This window comes from Condylura cristata, unplaced genomic scaffold, assembly GCF_000260355.1.
Source record: "Condylura cristata isolate star-nosed mole 26May11 unplaced genomic scaffold, ConCri1.0 scaffold00028, whole genome shotgun sequence".
NCBI lineage: Eukaryota > Metazoa > Chordata > Mammalia > Eulipotyphla > Talpidae > Condylura > Condylura cristata.
Genome location: NW_004567129.1, coordinates 21,955,940 through 21,981,518, shown reverse-complemented (window position 1 = coordinate 21,981,518; position 25,579 = coordinate 21,955,940). Strand labels below are relative to the sequence as shown.

General features: G+C 37.9%; 1 protein-coding gene across 1 annotated transcript in view; it reads right to left on the bottom strand.

The window, feature by feature from the left end:
* The window catches only part of CDH8 (cadherin 8, type 2), a 349,844-nt gene that overhangs the window by 46,609 nt on the left and 277,656 nt on the right, over window positions 1-25,579 (bottom strand). The window contains exons 9-10 of the mRNA XM_004690505.2: window positions 24,338-24,459; window positions 11,604-11,721 (exon numbers count right to left, since the gene is read on the bottom strand). Of these exons, the coding sequence (XP_004690562.1) occupies window positions 11,604-11,721; window positions 24,338-24,459 (240 nt within the window). The remainder of the gene's footprint in view (window positions 1-11,603; window positions 11,722-24,337; window positions 24,460-25,579) is intronic.

Below are 25,579 nucleotides of genomic sequence, written 5' to 3'. Positions count from 1 at the left end.
TACGCCACTAGAGAGGTCCTCAAGTTTTACTTTTTAAAGAGATATTCCTGATAAATCAGACCTGTGTCAATGAATCAAACATCATTTCAAAACTCATATTTCCTTGTCTCCAACCTTAAGAAGATAAGCAGGACTATCAAATTCTGAGCTATTAACCCATGGTATATAGCACATAGAAATAATTTAACCTGGCCCTCCCTGGTGGCGCAGCGGGTTAAAGCGCTGCACTGAGAAACTAAAGCCACTTCCGCATGAGTTCGATCCCCGCCTGCCCCGGAGGTGACCACATGGCGTGGCAGACCTCTCCTGACCCGCCCACTGCTCCCCTCAGCAGTGTACTTCATCGATCTGCCTGTTCTGCTCCCCACTCTGTCTCTGGTGAATCCTCTCACCCTCCGCATCTCTGGCCTGTACCCCAGTTCTGTATGAATAAATAAATAAAGCTTAAAAAAAAAAAGAAATAATTTAACCTTTCTATGTCCAGAATTCTGGACAGAATACTGAGGAACCGAATGCTAATTTTGTACAAACATATATGATAATCATATTATCCAATACCTTAATATGAATAAGATCTATTATAATGACTTCTATTGTAAACATCACTTTTCTACACAATATTCTTTTGATAAAGAAGATAAAGTACACAGAGCATCAAAGAAAATCCAGATACTGCCCTTTTTATCCTATATTCTTGCATTTGCTCATCACAGCAATCTTGTTTTAGCATTGTGAAACATGCTTTGCTGGGAGAAAGTTAAAAGCCTTGTCCAAAGTCACATCTTCATTAATTGGTGAATGCAGGGTCTGATGTCAGTTTGTGATATTTTGCCCTCATACTTTCCCACTTAGTCTGGTAGAATAGATGGGTCCTTAGCTCCCCAGCACTAACCTATTCATTTTGTACAAGTGGAAACTGAAGTCCAGGGAGAAGTAAATCACACTGTGACCTTGATGGGACAAAGCAATGACTGTCTGGCCAAACGAAAGCTTGAAATTCAGAGAAGGATGATTGTGCTCAGCATATCATAGTCAGTATCACTAGTTTTTTTCAAGCTGTCCAAAATAAGCAGCTTTCAAAAGCCTAAGAATAATGTACTCAAGTAGTAAAGGGTGAATATCCTGGTAGGCAATCTGCTAGGCTGAAAACAAAGGCAACAAGTAACTTAGAAAAGTCCAAGGAAAACAATGACTCTTTCACTACAAAGAGCAACAACACATTCATTCTTCTGGCACCTTAAGGTACACATAGAAAAACCAACCGAGAGAAAATGAACCCATGTCATGACATGTCATGTCATGTCATGTCATGTCATGTCATGTCATGTCTAGAGATCAACACAAGAGATTTCTCCAGTTGCCAATATCCTCGGTGATGTTACATCCTGAAAGTTAACTAACCCCCATTAATTGACAGGTATCTGAATCAGTGCATCGAAGCTGGACAGTACATGAATTAATACAATGAGACTTGGATTAAAACTAGAATGGTTCTATAAACTTGCAAAAGGAGCATGATCAGCCTCAACTCACTGGCAGTGCTGCTGTACAAATTACAGTGATGTCTACACATCACCGTGAATGTGGGAAGAGCTCACCAACATGATTTGACTGCGCAACTAGAACATATCAAAGAGGATTGTTCAACACCATTGGTCTGAGCTCAGGCATAATGAGAACAGCAATTTGAAACTCACAGGGTGAATTAGCTGTCCATGACTGTAGAGATAGATCACCACCCTGATCAGCCGAATGCTTCATAAAAATTCAGGAGTGATAGAATGTGTGAAAATCTAGCACTTCTTTCTGTACAGCCAGTTTCACAAGTTGGGTCAGGTCTAAAAGGAACATTGTTTGACAATACAGAAGTTAGCAAGTGTGATCCATTTTCCCAAAGAGCATAGTATTTTGCAGGCTAGTTTGTGAATGTCTCCAATTTATGATAAAAATGCATAATAAATTAATAGCTTTCCACTCGAGCAATTCAAATTAGGAGAACACAGTGCTGAAGAGAACAGAGATGTGCTATTAAAAAGGATAAAAGTGGTTTCTTTTATAACTGCTTTACTTTCAATTCCCAAGGTAGTATCTGCTACATGACTGACATGAAGCAAAGAGGTGTTGAATGAATGAACGTGTGAATAACGATATGATCTGTAGTTAATGCCCTCATGGGGCAGTGAAGGTGATACTCTGTGACATGTGTGTCTGTTTTGCTAGTTACACCATATCCTGCAGAGAAAAGCAAAGAAATCTGACTTCACAGTAAATATTAAGCATTCACTTACTCTGCTCACAAATGAGGAAGTTATGAGTTATAACGAATGACTGGAAATTAGCTAGATAGTAAAGGGGTGAGCAGAGGATATACATTCTAGACAAAGGAGAGAGCCAAGGGATTGAAAAAAACATCACTGGCTTTGCATGTTCAAGCCAAGCACCTATGAAGAATGTATGTGAAGACAGTGAGGCAGAAGGGAAAGAGTGATGGAAATAAAATTGAGGAGATGGACATGTACCACCACTGCTTTTTCAAAAATAGACTATTGGGCCTCCCTGGCAGCCTAGGGGTTAAGCACTATCACCGCTATGGCTTGAATTCAATCCCTGGCCTGGAGGTGACCCACACGGCATAGCAGACCTCTCCTGACCCGCTCACTGCTCTCCTCAGCAGTCAATCCACCTGTTCTGCTCCCTGCTCTGTCTCTGGTGAATCCTCTCAATCCCTGCGTATCTGGCTTACACCCCAGTTCTTCTACATAAAAATAAATAAATAAAATCTTTAAAAATATACCAAAAGTAGACTTTTGATTTTTTAAATGCATTTGAAGGTCTGCATATAGCATAGCAGATCTTCATAATCTATCTATAATCTTAAAAAGTCTGCAATTCTATTAATTTTCAAATACCCCATTTGCCAATAGATGGAGATCTAGATGAAGTTGCACTTAGAGGAAACCTGGCCCAGTGGCAATCTGTACTTTTCAGGTACTATTTTTGTTCTTTGATTATGTTACAATAGCCAAAATTATATTCAGATAACAACTAATACTCACCCAAATACTCATTCTCATTTTCCCTTCTGCTCTGCTTTACTCCTAGCTGAGGTACACAGACATGTGCCCTGACTGACTCACCCCTCAGCTAAGGGGCAGTAGAGTATGTTGTTAGTTATCACCTGAATGCCTTAGCTCAGGCTCTGCATTAATATTTTTGCTTTCAGTAATGGATGCATGAGAGAGATTTAGGAAAAGAAAGCAAATAGATACCCCTTTAGTGCCTTCAATTTACCTGACATTGAACTTAGCACATCTTTAATACATTTTATTTAATATCTTCTTGCTGAAGACACCTTAGAGGTAAATATTATTTCCATTTTACAAATACAGGTTCAATATTACTCTGTGTTCTGTTCCATATTCCACTGGGTCTTTCCTTTCTTATTCCTTCATCCCAGCCTAACTTGTTACATGTTTACCTATTTGAACGTCTCCTTTCCTGTTTCCAAATTATTTCCCTGCTTTCTCTATCCATGTTAGTAAACTAAGGATCCATAGCACATATATGTGTTATTCAGGTCACAAACCCACATGGGGTCTTCACATTTGCCTAAGGTCGTGTCTATAAAGTGATGAAATTAATTCCAAATGCAAACTTCTGTACCAAATGAAGAGGAAATGATTGTCAACTACATTTAATACTTTTTTATAAAAGGAGAATTTGTGTAGACTGAGAGCTCATTTTGTTTCACATTCAATTTTAATATTTGGTGGTGCTTTCCAAAGGACAGTCATGTTTATTTGGCACCCTTGAAATCTCACAGCCTATTTTTATGCTTGTAAATAAATGATAGATCAGTAAATAGCATTATTTTTTCATGGCACAAACAGCAAAGTGATCCAAACAAGTTCTGATAAATACAAAACATTTCTTTGAGAAAATCTTTCCACTCATCCTAATGATGAACAGGTCCCTTTATTTTTTTGTGTGTTTTTCTATTTTTCTTTTGATGTAAAATCCTCAAAACAGCAAAATTCTCCAAGGAAAGTTTCTATGCCCTACAGCATCTTTAAGATAACTGGAAGATAACTAAGCCTCCCTGAATTTCTCTCTTGATTTTGCTCTTTCAAAAATCTTCAGAATTAGAATGCTCTGGAAGAACCAGACATGATTGCTAGCAAATTGACAGAGAAGCTTTGAATCAATTCATAACTTTGAATAGCATATGGACAACACCACATACGAGTCTATGTCATGTATCTAAATTATACTCTGGTAGTCAGCACTCTCATCACTAAATTGTCTCCAAAAACATACACTGAAAAATAGACACCACGGATTGTGTCATGCCTAACCAGAGCGATAACTTTCAAGATTTTTCAATATTTGCAAAGGAAATGCATCCCCTCAGAAGGTATCATTGCATTATGATTTTAAAAAGAAAACCAAGACAAAAAAGGCACAGAGTTGGTAAAAACATTACGAGGGATTTACAAAGAGTACATAAGCAAAGAAATGTTCTAAACCGAACTACACAATCATATGCCACTTTTAAAGTGGAAGCACAGATCTGTTATCTGTTTTTCTAGCTTGCACATCATCCTTAATTACAGTTTAGATGACAAAATGAAACATAAATGGCTTTTTATCAACTGAACATTGCTGGAAGCATAAACAATAAATTATGGATACGGAAGCAGAAGCCTTTGTGGATCATGTATACATGATGCTATTCTGCATATTGGGGGTCCCAGATGGACTTCGTGGGTTTTCTATTACTTTATTTTTTTTAAAGATGTATTTATTTATGCATACAGAACTAGGGTACAGGCCAGAGGTGCCGGGGCACTGAGAGGCTTCACCAGAGACAGAGTGGGGAGCAGAATGGGCAGACTGATGAAGTATACTGTTGAGGGGAGCAGCGGGCGGGTCAGGGGAGGTCTGCTGCACCATGTGCGGATCGAACTCACACTGAAGAGGCTGCATCTTGTTTTCAGTACTGTATCCTAACTCTTTGTGCACTAGGAAGGTCCTTTAATACTTTTAAAAAATTATTTATTTATGCATACAAGAACTGGGGGACAGGCCAGCGGTGTGGGGATGGGGTGAGAGGATTCACCAGAGACAGAGTGGGGAGCAGAACAGGCAGAGCTACTGAAATACACTGCTGCAGGGAGCAGTGGGTGGGTCAAGAGGGGTCCATTGCGCTATGTGGGTTACCTCCAGGGCGGGGGATTGAACTTGTGCTGCAGTGGCTGTGGATAGAATCATAGCGCTGAGCCTTAACCCTTTGCACACCAGGGAGGATCTTGTACTTCCTGTTCTATGCAAATTCAGCCCTTTCTTGGATGGTTCGACTTGGAGGAAAAGTGCCACACTTCCTATCAGGCTGAAATTCACATGGAAGGACCTCTCCTCGCACTAGGCAATGTGGGTGGTGCTGGGAAAAGCCCACAAGGCGGGCAGAGCAGACCAGGGTCCCCTATTGGAAACCTGCCTGTGGAGGTGTCCACCATCACCCTCACACAAGGGACCAGTTTGTACTTGTTGCTGAGGCATGGTTGCCTAGGAAACCTAATAATGGATCTGCTGAAGCTGAGGACAGCAGTGTTGGAAAGGCCACCTGAGGAAAGAGATAACAGTTTGAAAAGTCATCTGGTTGCTTGAAGGAGCTGCACAATGGGAGAATTTGAGGAGACTGAAGGTTGTTCATCAAGATGGCCCTTTAGGCTGGGTGGGTCATCAGGCAGGTCTTCCAGGTCCTCCCCAGCCCAGGGGTCACAGGTGGTTAAGGCAGAGGACTGGGCATCTCTGCTTTAGAATCTAAATTATTATTATTTTTTTAATGTGGTCTTTTATTTTATTTTGACTTACTTATTTATACATCCAGAACTGGGGTACAGGTCAGCAGTACATGTGCGGGGGTGTGAGAGGATTCACCAGAGACAGAGTGGGGAGCAGAACAGGCAGATCTACTGAAAGACACTGCTGAGGGGAGCAGCGGGTGGGCAGTGGGACAGGAGAAGTCTGTTGTGCCATGTGGATCACCTTCCTGGCCAGGGATCGAAATCGCATTGAAATGGCTGCAGCCAATTTCGCAGGGCTGCACTTTAACCTGTTGCTCACCCAGGAGGGCCCAGAATGTAAATTCTTAATCCAGGAGGGCATAGATGAGGATGCAGTTGGCGAGAAGATGGAGGACAGAGGCTCTGACTGTCTTGGGATCAGGACAATCACTATATTTTTCAGGTATAAAATTTTTGTTCAGTAACCGAGAAGTCAGAGACAAGTTGACATTATTCAAAAGAGCAAAAAGAGACAGTCTTTAATTTCTGAGCCTTGCAAAGTGATTCCCACGGAGCCTGCCGCTTTAGAAGTTGCAGGCAATTTGAAATCTTGCTATGCTAGATACCGGGAAGGAACATGAACAAGCTGGGGAGCTGGAGGTAGCCACTCTGTAGAGAAACCCGAGTTTCATGTTGACAAAGGAGACAGAAAAAAGTCTTTGTATTTAACACCAGACCCAGAAATCATATAGCTATTTCCCTGGTTGGTAAATATTTTAATTTGCCCCCCAAACTTCTCCTATTTCTCATTTTAAGTCACTTTTGCCTCCCCCCCCCCCTTTATTTATTTGTCTGTATTAATACCCTCTAGACTGGCACACCCTGCTAAGCAGATTTCTGCAGCACATTCTCATGAGGGAGAGGTTTTTAACAAATCCCAACGAGGCTACTTTTAGATTGACTGTATAACTTCCCAGCATCAACAGCGTTCAAGCCGCAGAAGGAGACCACGTTGAGAATGAGAAGCCAGGGGAGGTGGAATAAAGCATGAGAATTCAGGAGTTAATAGATTCATAGAAGCAGGATCTCATCCCATTTATCAGGGCATGTTTTCTGAGTGCCAAGTTTTAGGCTGAGCTGTGTGGCCCCAAGCTGCACAGGCATATTCTGGCAACATCTGTGAGGAAACAGCCTTCAAGTGACTTGTCTGTAGTTCATGTTCTCACAAGAGATGCTTTTAGTGGATTCAAAACAAAACAAAACATAAAATAGATACAGCTTGAAGATGGCTATTCAGTTGAGAAGTAAATCCCACAAAGCGAAGCACAAACTGATAACCTCGGCATGGACACAGAGATAACTCAAAGTACATTTGTCCAAACATGCTATCATCCAAATGAGCCAAATTCATTGTAAGAAACAGACCTAGACAAAAAGGCTCTTGTCAACATGGTTTTGGTCAAAAAGGAGATATCCAGAAAAAAAAAAAATGTCATCAAGTATTCTCACTCTTCTGTGTCTTTGAAAAGACTAACCAAGCTGCAGGCAAAGAAAATTCTTACTGTCTAGTTCTTTCCTTCCTACAGGTTCACCTTCAAGAGTAGAACTTTCTCTCTTTTCTCATTTCCTTACCCACATGCTTCAAATGTTTCAGTATAAACTATGGAGACTCCTAATTCACCAGAATGCTTTCTGGCTGTTCCAATCAAGGCTTTAATCTACCATGTATAGGCTAAAAGTTTCTGCAGATGTCAAATTTTCTGCAGGCAACATATTTCTGGATCTGTAAAAGGTTCATTTCTCTTCCCTTTCTTGTTATATTTAATTGTTGGTTAGCCTCTATTTTCACAGCTGGAATAGAAGCCACTACTGAAATACAGTCAGCAAACTCCTTTTGTTTATAAATTCAAACAACTGGAAGACAGAGAAAAAATATCTGGGTCATATAATTTTCTAAATCATATGCTATGATTACTTGGGGTGGCCATGAAATATAAGTGAATTATCAGCTTTTTTCTTTTTCTTTTTTTAACCTCTATTTCTACCTTTAACTGTATTGAAAGCTGCTTTCTTATTCTGGAAGAAATCTGATTCTCATAAATTAAGAAAGAGAATTATTTGTGAAATCACTCAACTGTGTAGGAGACAAGAGACAGCTAATTTCTATCTCATTTTGTCGTTGATTATGAATTAGCTGGCTGAAAATTGCGGTAGGATCTATCTTTTTGACAGAGGAGAAAGATCACGGTAACTTTGAGCTGAACGAAACACTGCAAGTTCCTTGGAAAATCCCACATCTTGAAACCATGTCCTTTAACAATCTAATTAACTAGGGGGTCATCCACCCTTCAATAAAGGGAATGAATATGTTACTACCTCAAAATCTTCACCTTCATCGGTAACTTATGAATTATGATGCTCTTAGTGAAGAAGCATCAGTGACTGATAATTTGAAGCTCAATATGGGGAGAAGGGAGGCAATCCTATGATTATACCATGTGAATGTACCCATGTTTCAAACATAAAATATACCATTGTTCTTAAATTATGTCCACTATGTGGATATGTTGGTTGTTTTTGTGTTCTCTCATTATAATTGGGAATGGGTAACCAACTCACAAGATAATCAATTTGAGGGCCTCCGTGGTGGCCTAGGGGTTAAGTCTCAAGATTATCACTATCAGGACCTGAGATCCATCCCTAGTGAGGGAGCTGACCCATGTGGCACAGCAGATCTCTCCTTTCTCTCGCCGATTGCTCCCCTCAGCAGCGTGTTTCAGTCAATCTGCCTGTTCTGTTCCACACTCTATCTGGTGAATCCTCTTATCCCCCACACCTCTGGCCTACACCCTAATCCTTCTATGTAAAAATTGCACAAAATCTATCTTTTGATCTTTTAATTTATTTATCTCCAACATTTAAAACCAGTCAATTCTACATGTTTTATGTCTACATGTTAAGAAAAGACAACTTGTTTTTTTTTTTTTTTTTTTTCTATTTTCACAGTGACTGTCCAGATGCCAGTGGTGTTTTCAGTAAAACTTTACTGGGAAAAGGGAGATAAAGTATAAAATTGACATGTCTATTCCAACACAGGTCTATGTGTTTGTGACTTATTCTATGGAGATTTTGAATGTTTGGAGCCTAAATCCAAAAATCACAGTACTCATATACCCTACTTTCTGCAAGACAGTCCTAGTTTATATTTTTTCCCAAGCATCCATGTAATTAGAACCCTTTTCACATAAAAAAGTTCCATTTAGAGGAAAAGATCATGTTTAGTGAAATAAGCCAGAAAGAAAAGGAAAAATACTGGATGGTTTCTCTCATAGCAGGAGTATAATGGAACAGGGAAGAAAATGATGATAATGATGAACAGCTAAATACCAGAGACATTCTGTGGGGGTGGAGTGGGGAATGGGATCAAAATCAGAGGGGGGAGGGAAATGCACGGGACTATGGTGAGGACACAGGGTGATTTGGTGATGGGAAGCCCCCAAGGATTGCAAACGAGATGGAAAAAATGCACAAAATGATATAAAAATAAGCTATTATATATATATATATATATATATATATATATATATATATAAGTTCCAGTTAGAATAAAAGATGATATAGCCACTCTTTGCAAAATTAGTTTACACAAAAATTAAAAGAAAAATGTTCATCAGGGTGCTTTTTCTTTTTTTAACAAATATTTTATTTATTTATGCATACAGAACTGGGGCACAAGCCAGAAGTATAAGGACAGTGAGAGGATTCACCAGAGGCAGTGGGGAGCAGAACAGGCAGATTGATGAGCACACTGCTGAGGGGAGCAGCGGGCGGGTCAGGAGAGGTCTGCTGCCATGTGGTTAAGGTTGGCCGGGGGATCAAATTCACATTGAGGTGGTTGCGGCACCCTTGCAGTGATGCATCCTAACCCGTTATGCCACCAGGGAGGGCCCAGGGTGCTTTTTCTTTCTTAAATAACTTTGCAGTATCAGCTATCTTTTTCCTCAATAATTTCACACACACACATGCTCCTCTGTGAGAAGTCTAAACTGTATATTCCATTTTCCGGTTTAAAAATGAAACTGATAACCCACATGTCTTTAAATATTCCATTACAGGGTTTACTTAAATGAGAGATGGGGGGAAAGTAGGGCCTTAAGTGTAGAACACTTTACTTTCTACCAACTCCCCCAATTAGAGAAAACACATAAAATGCATTCATGTAGGTCTAAAAAGTCTCTTCACAAAGTTTGGGGCTAACAGAGGCCACAGTTATACAACCTCTTGTCGCCTTATCACAAATTCTCCTTCTACAACATGACGTCAGACAGAGCAGTGCCAGGAACAGGCCTACCTTGAAATTGTCAAGCACACAGCAAATGCCCAGTGGCTCAGAACCTTTGAGATGGGAAAACATTTCTTCAGAGAGCATATTTAACTATAGGGTATTTTATATGCAATAATAGAGATTGATAAGAATTAGCTTATCATGGAAATAAGCCACACTTAGGCACAGATTGCTCAGTGTGGGATGTCAGAGGGGGCTTTGATCTTAGGCACAATCATGCGACTTCCAGAAATAACACTGGGAGAGTTAACAAAAACCAAACGCAATATACTTGGACTAGAGTTCCTAGCTAGGGAGACCTAACAAGTCTAGCCCATAGTTGGGGAGAAAAAGCAGCATATTGTATGTTCAGTGTTTATAATTGTGGCCAGCAGCTGAAAGAGTCTTACCTACAGAACAACTTTCTTTTTCCTTTTCTATGTTGCATCCACATTTATCAAAACATCCCCAAAGTAGTAAGTAGCATTATGTTAAAAGCAAAGCTATAATATATTTCAAGTGCCATAAAATGTTACTTTATTTCATAAAGGAAGTCTATCATGATTCATTACCTCCTTGAAACAGAACACATCAACTAAGCCAAACAAATGTCATAAAGTAAATTTTCTAATTGAGTACTGCTTTTATAAGGACCATTCATAAATCTATACAAATGCTTCCAGTTAAGGCAGATAGCCTGAAACAACATATTTGTTTTGCTAATCATTCTAAAACCACTGAAACGAAGACTTTAGTACAGCTGAGCCAAAATAAACAGTTAAAAATCTCTGTTAGCAGCTTAAGAAACAAAATTGTACAGATGCGATAGTTTTTTGTTTTTTTTTTTAATGATCTATGACCTTCATATGTAATAGACAACAGTTAGGGGACTCGTTAATCCAAGCCTGTTTCTCAAGAAATAGTGAAATGGATTAAATGTTCTTCATGAGTGAAAGTCTTAGCAATAAAATCAGTTTATATTAGCTCCAAAATAATACTGATAAGGAGTGTCCTTCAAGAAGGATTTTCTGATCTAATTGCTATTGTCAAAGTTGGTACAAGCTTAAAACAAATACCTCCAATGTGTACCCACAAACCAGGCAAAATTAGAATAGCTTTCCCTAAAGACTTGGTAAACATTCAATTAAAACTTAACAACTGCAAAATATAAGCCAGCTCCTCCTCTCACAGATAGCTCAGTATCTCAGAAATCCTGGTGCTTTCACAGGGGTTAAATCTTATGGTTCATTTTTAAAAGAAGGTGATTGAAATATTCCCTGAGATAAAACTAATGTTCACATTAACAATTTTATCTATTGTTTCAATATTGGAAAGAGGAAGTGATAGGATCATCGAGCCCTTAGGCTGATAAGCTGGATTCCAGCAGTTGAAGGTGGATCCAAATTATTTTGCTGATATTTTCAGTCATATTCTGACATCACATTCTATTTTTCAATTTATAGTCTATGCTGTTTCACAACACATATATTTACCTTCATTTTTCTTGATGGTAAAGTTCGGGTTGTTGACCATTTCTGGAAGAAGACTGTATAAGAAATAATGTCCATTTTGGGGATCATCTTTGTCCATGGCACTGACTGTCTGAATGACCTGTAACATAAAACTTGACGTCAGCATTTCTGATGACATCAGAGGGCTTGTATTGCCTTTAACGCTGAGTGACATCCCTTTTGTGGTCTGATATTGGGTTCATGGAATCCAGCTTACTATTCGAGGTGGTCATGAAAGGTTTCTGCCAATAATAGGGAGGAACAGTCATCACTCTAAAACTTTTGATTTGATATGATAGAAATGAAGACTCTCCCCCTGGGTCCAGTGGATGTCTGTGACTTGAAATAACAAACTTAAGGATATTTGAAAATTCCACTTGCCAAAGATAGGCTTGTTTGTGAATTGAGTTTAAACAGGCATCTAGGCTGAGATGAGGAAGAACCACAATAGTTATAGTGGGGAGGGTCGGGAGTCTTGAAGTGAAGTACTTACATCTGGAATCCTTACAACTGCTGATGCATTTTGCTGATCAAGTTACAGGGGTTTGCCCACAAGAATGTTCCTCAGCACAAACATCACTGCAAGAAGCCTTTCTGACGCATCACGTCAGCTCCCTCCCAATAATGAATACTGTTTTTAAAGCGAGCGGATAACACATGCAAACAAGGCTGTGGAGTGTATCCTGAGATGAATAAATTGCAGGGATTAGGAGAATTACCACTGTGCAGAACACTATTTGGGTAGATACACACACTCGGAATTGGTGCCGGTTGACTGTGTGTATTTCAATTGCAAAGCTGCATTAACTTGGTACTAAGTTGTTTCTTGGGATGTCAGAGAATTAGCTTCATAATTCATATTTATGAGACTGCAATATTAATCATTCCAAAATGTAACAATGGGAAACCGCTAATGTACCAAAAATTATAGCTTATCCTTCTATTGTAAATAGCTACAATGTCATTTCTACCAAAAAGAAAGGTCTGAAGTATGACAGTCAACGCGGTATCAGATTACCAGAAAAAAATTAACAGCGAAATGCTCTCAGGCTTTGGAGACTGTAGTGATGTTGCCTAATATGTCTGTTTGAACAATTATGTCCCTTTCAACTTTGCCAGTTTCATTAAAGAACAACAATGGATCACTTCTTTTTCAGAAAGGGACATCACCGTCTTGGAACTAATCACCTAAAAAGTATGAGAATGACAATTTAAAAACACTTTCAGCAGTGATGGGGTTTTGCATGGTCTCTAGCAAAAGGTATTTGATAAGCAGTGGATGAAGGTAATATGAGACATACATGAAGTTAATTTTCTCAATTCTTAGGTCTTCCTTTTTTAAATGGAACCCATTCATACTTGCTCGATGTTTTATTTTCTGAAGGACCTTCAACAAAATCTTATAATTGTTCTTGGCATGAGTGACTTTTTAAAATATTTTTATTGATTAATTATTTAATCTATTTATCTTTTAATCTATTTATTTGTTTGTTTGTTTATTAAACAAAACCCAGCACAAGCTATAAGATGTTGGCTTCAGAGAGTGAAGTGGTCATCAGGTGATGGCCTCTGAAATAAAGCTGCCTGTGTGGAAACTAGAGTTTGACTCTCTACTGGCTGGGTATCATTGAGGGAGCTAATTAACTCTTCCTGAAACTTAGTTTCCTTAAAAACACATAAAAAGAGCCCCTTGATGGATGGAGTATTTACAGAAATTCACGTCAGTCTCAATTTAGAATGTGCCTCTTAGAAAATGTTCAACGCTCCTTAGTCATTATCGTTTTTGTGACTTTTTGAGAAAATGACCACCTGTAGCATTTATTGATAACACAGAATTCTGATAAGTGTTATAATGTGCATGTTTCCCAAACAGGTTCAGACCTCATCCAAGTAGACAGGAATGCAACTGTAATCACTATGTTTCAATAGCTAGCATATCTGCCTTGGCATTTAAGTGCAGAGAGAGAGAAACCCTAGGGTTTTTTAGTTCATTAAATAGAAGGATGAAAGTACAGAGAGAGAACCTTTGTAAAATATAGATAAATTTTGTGGACAGCTCACAGGTATGGATATTTACATAGGAGAGTTTGGCAAGTGACTTCCTTCACACAGTTACAAAGAAAAGGTATAGCACCCTCTTCTCCCTTTCATTTCAAAAGGTCTCCTAGTGCAGGTGTGTTGGCTGACAAGGTAACGCTTGAGAGGCATGAGTACATGTGAAGAAGATGCACAAGGAACGAGCTGCTTGATGTTCTGCATGGGAATCAGACATAGTGCATCCCTCTAGCGCACTCAATGGAGAGAACGTCCCTAAGCGACATCGTCCCTAATATTTCTAGATAACCTGCATGGAGAAGGCTCCCTCTTGCTGGTGAATCCCTCTGTGTGAGTGATTGGATGAAGTCACCACAACAAAAGAGGCGATCATTCAGCTTACCTGAAGGAAACGAGTCTAATTACCTATCACAGCACATCTCAGCAGTTTGGTCTAAACATTACATCTGCCGTGAATTTTTTCCCACCATGACTTAAGCCAGGAACTGTGTGAGACATGCAATTTCTTGAACCTAGCAAACCAGACAGTGTCAGGGCCTAGAAATCTGCATTTTAAACAGTTTCCCACATAATTCTGATGCATGCTTAATTCTGAGCACCCATGTTTTGAGCCAAGGGAGAAGATTGGTTCACAGCTTCCTCATTGTTATTTGTTAGCCGAGATGGCCAGAGCACATGGGCTGGGAAACGTGAGGGAATGGTGAAACTTTAAATCAACTTCCATATACCCCATGAGCTGGCCCTAGTGAAGATTTTGGCTTTAGCCACCTTTGACATTTCACTTTATTTTAATGCAGGAGGTTATCATTGGTCATCTTATCTAAACGTAGCCCACAGTAGATCACTTGAAGGAGTTTATGCTATTACAAGGCACTAAGCTACTCTTCCTGAGGCTGAAATTCTCATTGATGTAATAATACCTGAATGTGCTTATCTTTAAATAGTAGAAGAACAACAGATTTTCAAGAATTGTACTTCCACACACACAGATTCTATGTGGCAAATGACCTACTATATCAATTCATTTTTTTAAAGTAATTGGACGTATATTTCATAGAAACAATATAACCACTTCCGGAGAGGTTATAGATGTTTAGCAGTTATGTATATAACATTTCATTTACATATTTTCCTTTCTGCTGATAAAGTTAATATGCAATTGAAAAATCTTATATTTAATAATTTATTGTGGATTAATTTCAAGGGAAACTGAAAGGTGAAATATCTCTATCAGAAAAAAAAAAAAGTCTACCTGGGACACTGGGATAAGAAAATGGATTTCAGCCAAGCTTGAGTTCTCCAGAAGCACAAATCAAGTTGCCTTTCTACATGCAAAAACAAAATTTTGAGAACCATGAGGACAATCATAATTCTGACTTTGCTTTTCTTTGAACCATTCATTGTCTGTCAGTAAACACTAGGTTGGATTTATTGACCTCTATTTTGTACAACTTGAGCCTCTTTCAAAATTATTAAATATCAGTTGGGTATCAGTCATTATTAAATTTGTAGGAGCAAGCAATCAGCAAATAAATAAATTTCTGATGATCTGTCCTGTCAACAAGCATAAAATTATCCTGGATTATTCCCTACGAGTTCCTATATATATAGTTCATTGACTTGTTCTTAGTTGCCAGGCATGATAATATATGATGAGTTTGGGTTTTCCCTTATTGTTATTAGAACAGTGCATGGCACATGCTAACTATTATATTTTAAAAGTATTGCCTAAATGGGGCCCTCCCTGGTGGCACAGTGGGTTAAAGCACAGCACTAAGAAGCTAAAGCCACTTCCACATGAGTTCGATCCCCACCTGCCCCGGAAGTGACCCACATGGTGCAGCAGACCTCTCCTCACCCGCCCACTGCTCCCCTCAGCAGTGTACTTCGTCAGTCGGCCTGTTCTGCTCCCCACTCTGTCTCTGGTGAATCCTCTCACCGCCCCTGCACATCTGACCTGTACCCCAGTTCTGTATGCATAAATAAATGTAAAAAAAAAAAAAGTATTGCCTAAATGAATAAATGTGTGGATGGATAAATAAGTAATGCCAGGCACAATTGAGCATGACATTAATTCCCACATACCCTTGAGTGTATGAAATGGTACCAGAACCCTCAGCTTTAAAGACATGCTATGTAGTATCTGATCCCAGGTAATCTAATAATAAAGCTATTTCCACCCTCCTGCCCAGTATATCAAACTACTTCAAAATCTTGTTGACATTCATTCATTCTGGGTATGTATTTCAATTAAAATCAGGCTGAGACCTTCAATATTTTGGGTAGTGCATGAGGATAAACCATCTATTCTTTCCGCTCATATACTTTGCTTTATGAATATAACTTTTTTTTTTTTAATTCTGGCTGATAGGAGAAAATGAAGATGTAGAAATCATAGTTTTTTTTGTTTGTTTGTTTGTTTTTTTCTTGAGTAGCTGCCAAAGTAAGAGGACATTTTGGTTGCATTTTCTAAGCTTTCTGGAATATATATTTATTGTCTAGAAACAATCATCAAATACTACTGCAGCCTCGACACAATGCCACTTCCTCAGGTACAATTTAATTTTCCTTTTCTTGGCAAATCATTCTGTAGGGAAATGAATTGGAAGGTCATGACTATCACAAGAAGCAGGAAAGTCAAAAGCACAGAGAAGACACTATGACTTTTGCTTTTTCTATTCATTCTTCTGCCTGTTGGACTTATTCTTAACTTCCCTGAAATACGAACGACTAATTCTTAGAGCAGTAGTTTTCAACTGTGGAATAAAAAAGAGTTGTAAATGAGTAGTGCATGTCTCAGTCTTCTAAACCGAAAAGTAAAACTGCATTAAATCCCTTAGAAAGGCCCATTTGGGGCGGGGGAAAGTCTATCACTTCTTTGGATTGTGAATGGTGTCCACACTGATAAAACAAAATGGGTGAAGAAGCATTCTCTGGAAGAGGGATCTTGAAAATAGAAAATATGCATGCCAGAGAAGGCAAATTATAGCAGTGATTCTCGCTTAAAAAAGGAAATAGAGGAATTTGGGAAACTATAATAAAATCCACACAATTATCCAATTATCTTCAATTATTTCAAAACTAAAGAATAGAGTTCAAATTAAGAGCTGTTCCTATCCATTTATTGGATAGTTATATATACTTTTTTATGATGTGTATGGCAATCCACTCTATACCAAGTCTTTTCTTATCCAGCTTTTTCCAGATCACTGTTTTTTTGTTTTGTTTTGGCATGAATCTATCCTTACCTCACCTTTAAAAAGTATTAGGTGGTTATTCAGAGCATGTTCCTTAGAGTTCTGACCTACAGAAAATGAAATGAAAGTGAAAGAGGAGGCTGAAGATAAGGTTTCATACTTCTCTTTTAAACACTTAGTGAAGTCTCCTGCCCTCTCGATAGACACTTGGGATGGGGGTGCATAAACCTGCTGTAGAACCTTTGCTATTTTCCTTGGTTTCAGTATTTTATGTTCCCTTTCCTTTACTGAAACCAAGCTGAGGTAAAATTACACACAGCAAGTCTCCAAAGCATGCATTTATACAGTTTGGATTTCCCTTTTCTCCTGCCTCATTTTCCTTTAATGGATGCTGCATATCTTATATATTATTTCCTACACCTCTAGAATATCAATATTAACAAAAAAGCTCCAGCAATCACTGTTCTTTGAAAACTTAGTCATTAAAATTCACAGTCTTTAACATAACTTAGAAGTCCTAACACTCCCTTCAGTCTTACCTCCTCTCCATCTTCCGCTATCTGGCGGGAATATTCCCTAACACAACCTTAACATTATAACATTGCTTCCGTGACTACAAATGTACAGATGCTTTTTATTCTCCCAGAGAAAGTTGTTTCCAAATGAGTTCCATTTATCATAAATTCTATAGTTTTACTCTGAAGGAAACTGGAAAAATTTCATCATCAACATTTGGTAACTTCCACATATCCTTGGGTAATTCCTATGTCTTTATAAATGCAAGGGAATCTTATAGCGGCACATATCAAACAGAATCTTTTTTAACTTCAGTTCCGTGCTTCACAATGTAACAAGGTAAACCACACCCACCACCATTCATCCCCCAGATATCGTTATGCTAGGCCTGTGCTCATCAAGCACTCACTTTGAGAAATGCTATCCTTGAAAACTTGACTCGTGAAGTCCATTAAGACTTCAACCTCTATGTACAGCTGCTGCTTCTGCATAGGTCAGTGGTTATAATACTTTTCCACTTGTTTCTCTGCCTCTTGGTGTCTTATATGATTTCATCCTTTGCATGAAGAAGAGTCCTAAAGCCTCCAATTATTCAGTGTCATTTTCTTTCCTCAAAAAGGTATGCTTATCAAAAGAGCTTCCACAAACACATGGAAACAATTCTATGCACGAGACCCTCCTCTAACATTCCTTTATCCCATTTACTTTGTGGATCACCATTGCTTTTAGGTGAGAGGTCAGAATAAAATGTGGAATTAACCACCGCAGAGGTCCTGCCAATGTCCACAAAGGCTACAAACATGACTTCAAAGCAGATTAAGGTAATATGTGTTCCTAGAAGTTGATTCCAGTGACTCTGGAGAAATCATATTAACCCACGAGTCCATGAGGGGAGGGGTGAAGGGCAAGTCTTTTCTTTACATCTGACAAACAAAACACTTGGAAATTATCAAAGAAAACTTATTCCAGTACATGGGAACCAATTTTTGCTCTAATATATGAAACTATGTAGTTATAATAAGAGCATTTTACCCCCTAAGAACTCAGAGATAAAACAGTAAATATTTCACTTTCTAGACTACATGACTAAATAAAAAATGTACCGCTAATAACTACAATTACTTATTGAACATTTGATAGTGAGCTCAGTATTCCTAAACTAGGAGAGTTTAAGTGAATAGGGTTAAAGCCCAAAGTCACAAAATTCAAACAGTAGAAGTGGGACATCCTTACGGTGTTTGGGAGTTTCAAACCTTTCCACTAGATTTTTTTTTCCTACTATTTTCATTTCTGTCAAAGTTGTACACTAAATGTCACACTTCCACTAATGATGCTTAAACTATGTTGTTTATATAAGATTTCTTCAAGTATCCTTTCATGTATTCCACTAATTTACCCTCCTCACTTCACCTAAATAAAATGAAAACAGTATTTTATGCATTTTGTTGAGACCATCAATTTTATCTGCTTTAAAATCAATCCTTTCTCCCTTTTGTGTATGCAGATAGATCCTGAAAGATGCCTGCTGGCAGGAAAGTTAAAATTAAATCTCCTCTATTTCTTATTTTGTGAGTTTTATCAAATGCCATAATTTCATTTCATTGTTTCATGTTATTAAAACAAGACCAACAAAAATAAAAAAATAAAATAAAATAGCAAACTCATCCAAGGGGTGATTATTTTTACTTTTCTTATTGAGGCTTATTTCTTTTCACAGGCTTCACAGAATGCTTTTTAGAGATAGTGGGTTATTGGCCACAATTGTTGTTTTTCCTTAAAAATACTCACTCTTGATCAGAATCGTATTACTGTTTTTTTTAAGAGGCGATATGTCAAAGTTCATCTTCCTTCAGAAACACTGTGAGACCCTAGAAAGTAAAGGCACCTTCAAAACACTCTAAAACCCTCACTCGCTCCTTTTTCTAGTTTGAGGTGACTGCTCTTCCTTTTCAGTATCAGCTCTCCTATCAGTAAAATGTCACAATGCCAATCTTCCACAGCAGCTATGCCAGAAGCTTCTATATGCTAGAAGATTCTATGTTATTTCCCCCATGCAAACATGCAACATTTACAGCTACCTCCCTTCATTTCCACTGCCACCACCTCAAGCCCAGTGGCCATTATCTTTTGCAATCACGGCTTTCTAAATGCTTAAATGACTCGTGTGTGCAACGGGTATGCACTTATGTAGATTTTATTCAAACCTAAAACTTTTTGTCCAATCTCATCCTTGCTTATTATATTCTTATTAATTTACTTGCATATTATACTTAGCCAGAGCTATCTTCAATGCATCCAACAAACCAAGGTCCTTCTCCCTTCAGGTCTTTGCTCAGGCATTTCCTGTTGGTTAGAAGTCTTGTTTCCGTTCCTTGTATATCTAGTTCTTTCTCCTATTATTTTGTGGCTTCAGCTGAAATGATACCATTTAAAAAGTAACTTTCTCTGACACCATATTCAAAGTAGATCTCTGTTCTTTCTTTGTTTTCCTCTGCCCAGTTGTGTTAATTTTCCTTTAATCCAGTTGTTAAAATTTACATTACATTATTCATTCATTTACATATTTTATGTCTCTCCTCACTAAGTTTCATGAAAAACAATACTTTCCCCCCTTTCTTTCCCTAACAGCTGAGAAACTTATTATTGAAGTATTTGCCACTGCTGAATAAAATGATTCTAAAAATTTGTGAATATCTATTACATACCCAGCATTGGTATCAAGATATCAAGACATTGGTTTATTATCTCCTTTTTATGGATCTGTGACAGTTACATGATAAGAAGAAAAAAATGGAATCGAAGGAGGTCAACAAAAGTTATTTTTTAAAACCCAGACATAATTGATGCCAAATAGCACAGTTCAACTTCTATAGAGGATAATAAAGCTTAAATTACACCCCACTATACTTATTTATAGTAACAGGCAAAGGTCTTTCATGAAGGAAAATGAGCTGAAGCAGTGTTACCTCATTCTCAAACAATTAATATCAGAGACTAAACAAGAGAGCTTGACTCACACCCAGAATACAATATTTGCGGTTCTGTTTCTGTGTCAAGGAAGCATCTGGAACAGTTATCCTAATTCTCAGTATATGGTGAGCACAAAGTTAGTAGCTGAATTAAAACCCTAGAAATAGCCTACGAGGGGTATTGAATGTAAAACAGTTAAGGGAAGTTCTCTCTCTTCCATCTTTGGTTCTGAGTGTGGTGTTATCAAGAATCACGATTGATAGTTCATTGAAGTTACTGTTTCTCCACCTGTTACCTGTTCCTCCACCTGTCCAGCCAGGTTACTGTTCTCTTCAGACAGAACCTGGGTTATCCCCAGCTGACTCCTTTTCAGCACTTGATAGGTGTTTCCTGTCTCTTGTGATGTTTGTCTTACATTAAGAAGTCTTTTCCTTAAGGTAACTACAGTTTCCCTCATTTCTTCAGCTTTCTTTTTGCCTAGAGAATTTGAGTATTTTCTTGCCATTTTTCTCATTTCTAATTTTATTATGTATTTGCCAGAGAGAATATTTTATGAGGGGAAAAGACAGATGTTTAGAACATCATTTGCCACTCTAAGACTTAGTTTAGTCATGGCACATAATTTTCGTTCAGTACATATTTAATGACTAGTCCACACCTATCGGATGTAACATCCTGATAGACGTGTGATGTGTCCATCATCTCTATTGATTTCTAATTTTGAAAACCTCAGCATAGAACTTCATTTCTACTTTGGTCATCAGAGAGGAGTAAGTGCCGATGATCTTTTTATTCATCCTATCAAATGGAGGGCCAAGTAATTTCTAGATTGTTTTATTATGCTGTCATTTAAATGAAGAATAAAAATATGCAGCCTCCTATAACTTTTGATTTTATATAAATTACCTATACCTATTGGGAACAATTTAAAAATAGAAGTAACCAGCAATCAGAAAATGCCATATTAACATTTAATTATGAAATGAAGGGATTATTTAAAAGGATTCTAATCAAAAGGAATTCGTGTTGATTTTGTATAATATGGACGGTGAACTATTTCTCTGTCATAGTGGTTGTTATTCTGTGAAGGGAACAGATTCAAGAAAATGTCACCTTTCACTTCAGAATCATGAGAAGGTAATAGGAGCAGACATGAATTCCAATTCTACTTTCAAATTGAACCTTTGCCCATTTTAGCAGTGATGAATCAGAAAAAGGAGATGTGTTTAGAGGAGAGTGATCTCCCTCCTTTCTTTGTCTTTAGTCTTTAAGTCCAGCTCAATGGAAAAGAATCAAGCACAGCAGAATTCTCTGTGTATATTAGTTTTCATCTTGTGAAATAAAAACCAAACAAATAAACAACTCTTTATAGATGCTATAGACACTCAATCTATAAGGTTTAAGTAGTTGTTTTGTTTTGCTTCTTCTTCTTCTTCTTCTTTTTTTTTTTTTAATATAGCTTGGCCTAGATTATTGCTAACAATCTCCAACTGGTCCCCTTGTGTTCTGCCTTAAATCCACACCTTCAAGGCAAGCCAGATGAGGTACCTGCATTATTTTCTCTGAGATTGTTGTAGGCATTAATTGAAGTAAAATATTGAGATGACTGGGAATTTAGTTTTAATTCAGTTTTTGACATTTGAGTGTGTGATTACCTGATAGCCAATAGTCTAATTTCAAAGTGAGTTAATCATCTATGTGCTATTATGAGAGATGATTGAAAATGTATCTGTGTTGAACTTCTGTGAGTTTACACTATTCAGTATGAACAACAAAATCCAAATTTTGAAAAAGCTTAAATGTGTAACTGAAGCCATTGAAAGTGACCTAGGAATGACAGAATAAATCAAACGTGAGTTCTGACTAGCACAAAGGATTTGAGGAACTCAGAGCTGTTTGAACAACCAAAAGTGCAGCCATCAGTTGTGTGTCCAAACATCCAAAGATCTGATCTCTTCATGTAAAAATGAACTCTAAGAAACATGCCTCAACTGATTCATCAGAGGATAAGGTAGTGCAGTAGACACACACACACACACACACACACACACACACTTCTTCATAGAGTGAGTCATTCATTTAAATTTGCAAAAAGCATAAAACAAAGAATCAACTCTTTTTTTTTATTTTGATCTTGTATAGGAAAGGTGATAAAACAATGTGTTTTTTTTCCCCCTAAGGATAAAAGCTGTTGAAGAATCATTAAAACCTGGGAAACAGTCAAAATCTACAGGATAAACCTAGATTCCTGGAGGCCTAAGACATGCATGTCAATATCACAAGTGAAGCCAATGTTGGATTTTGGAACTATCAATGCCATTGACTCTCTGAACTTGGGTGATGAGTTTTGAATGAACAATGAAATTTTGTTGAAGTTCTAACTTGTTTGATAGATTTGGTATGATTGTCAAGGCCTGGCTCACATATGGGGAATCACTACATTACCCCAGCAACGATTTGGCCCACACAGTCTTAACCTCAAAACTGACCTGCATATATTCTGTCCACGTCTTCTCAAACTCTCTGTCACTCAATTCACTAGCTTAGCTAAATGATATTCACTGTGAAATAGATATGTGTGTGTATAATACACTCCATCCTCAACGGATCACAAAGGAAAGATGTTCAAAAGATACTGATAGTGATCAATGCCATGAGATAAATGAATATAACATATATTTTTTAAAAAGCCTCCTCCACCTCAAGGTGAAGGTTTGGATTATAACATTTGTGAAGTTTGGGTCTTTGAAATGAATCAGCTTTGCTCTGTGACTACGTATACGTGTGTGCGGGTGTGCATAGGGGTGAGTGTGTGTGTGTGTGTTTATTTTGGTAGCTGAAAACAATTGTTACCCTTCAGATATGTGAGAGCAGTCTAGGGGAAGTATCCACTGTTTTCTATAAGAAGGTAACACATCGAGCTTTCATAATAATGAAATAAAAGTACAGAGCTATTCCTTTCTTTAGGGGAAAAAAATCTGACTCTTGTCAGGTAAGCTGCTCAGCAAATAGTAAGTTTAATTCCTAACACCCACATGAGGCACAAGAATAGTTGGATTAACAACTCCAGTGTCATGCTGTCAGCTGCTGTTTATTTAAATTAAAATGTCACCATCCAGAAATAAATTAGGAAGTTGAAAAACGATAAATTTCTTAAACATACAGTACTTTGGCACCTTGTTAAAATAAATCTATTACATTTGTGTTTTTTAGAACTTTACACAGACTATTTCCATTTTGACATTCAGAGTATAGCAGGTTTTGTTTTTGTTTTTGTTCTTCAACTTTCTTTTTCCTTCCCTCTTGCTAGCTTCCCTCCCTTCCTTTTCTTGCCTCCCTCCCTTCTTTTCCCCTCCCTCCCTCCTTCTTTCTTCCCTCCCCCTCCCTAAAATCTTTTTCTGACTCCATGATCCTACCTATGCTATATGAGACAAGTAAAAAAAAAAGTTACATCAATAAACAATGATCAGACACTCTACTTGCATGTCTAAAACATAGCAGTCATCTATGTTTATCTAACTAGAACTAGATTTTTACAGATTTCAAAATTCACTTCCTACAACTGATCTTTCCAGGTTCCACTGTAAGGTGTTCCTCCTATGTTTGCTATAAACTAAACACACCCTCCACAGGAGCATCTATCCCGGCTTCCTGTTATCTGAAGGCTAAAATTTGGGCTCCATCATTCAAAGACCTCCCCGATTATCATCCATATCCTGAGATATTTTAAGATAGTTATTTGGCTCTGGGTTCATGGCACAGCAGGCTGTTCTACTTCAGGAGCCAATTTGGTCATAAGTAGGAAGAGAATGAGCATCTCAGGAGGAAAAATACTCCCTCTCTATTCCCATGTGGATGCTTCTTGCCTGCAACTTTGCAGATCGTAAAGGATGCAAATGCACACTATAATGCAGGTTAATCAAATAGGAGACAGTTGTATACAAACATATTCAGCATTAACAACATGGAGATATTTACTTGGCCGGGTTTTCCATTTTCACATAAAAATGCCTCATATTCGGATGCGAATTCAGGGGCGTTGTCATTGACATCCAGCACTTTAATAGCAACAGGTACTCCTGATATCTGACTGTGGTTCCCTATGGGAAGGAAAAAATAACATCAGCATGGAGGGTATTTCATTGAACGTGCAACTCAACTTTCTTCTTGAAAGCATGTGTGTCGCTTTCCACTTTCCGTAATGAGAGTGTTTTCAACCTGGCAACTGTGGTGCCTGACCCCTCAGTCAGTAAAAATATAAAACGCTTGACTGCTTAAAAAAAAAGTATCTGTCAGCCATCCCTGGTGGCGTAGCGGGTTAAAGCACAGCACTAAGAAGCTTAATCCTCTTCCGCATGAGTTCGATCCCTGCCTGCCCCGGAGGTGACCCACATGGCGCGGCAGACCTCTCCTGGCCCGCCCGCTGCTCCCCTCAGCAGTGTACTTCTTCCATCTGCCTGTTTTGTACCCAACTCTGTCTCTGGTGAATCCTCTCGCCCTCCGCATCTCTGGCCTGTACCCCAGTTCTGTATTAATAAATAAATAAATCTTTAAAAAAAAGTATATGTCATTATTCTAAACACCATTTGCTGGAGCTTAGCTTAAGAAAAACTATCTCTGAATAAATCAAAAAAGCACTTCCATCATGAGGAATGCTTTATGTGTTGATAAAGTTCACTACATATATATAAAAAAAAAAACGCTTATGCCACAGATTTATCTTTGTTTATCTCAATTATATATTAAAGATGAATCTGAAAAACTCAGCTAAAAGCCAGAATCAAACAACTGTTGAGAGGCTGTCCTTAACAATGATAAAAAGATAATCTTCCAGATGGAGAAATCGTGTCATATATATATATATTATTAAAAATTGACTTTGGGATCTTCTTGAATAAGTTAAGACAACATCATTTTAACATTGTCATTTCCATAAAGATTTTTGTCATTGCAAACAAATAATAATTTAATATATCAGTCACTTCAAATAGCAGAGGACCATGTAATCTTTAATCCTTAAGTCCTTAAAACTCAAAAAGTTGCATACATATCTGTCCATCAATACATTGCTGATGCGGGACATGTGACAATTTTGAAATACAGGACAGTTTGACTCTGACTGTACCATGAGATAATCTTTGATCTCTTGTAAATTATACAGAAAGCACTGGAGATGGCCAATTTCTTGTGTTTCTGTGGCACTGAATATTTATCAACAAG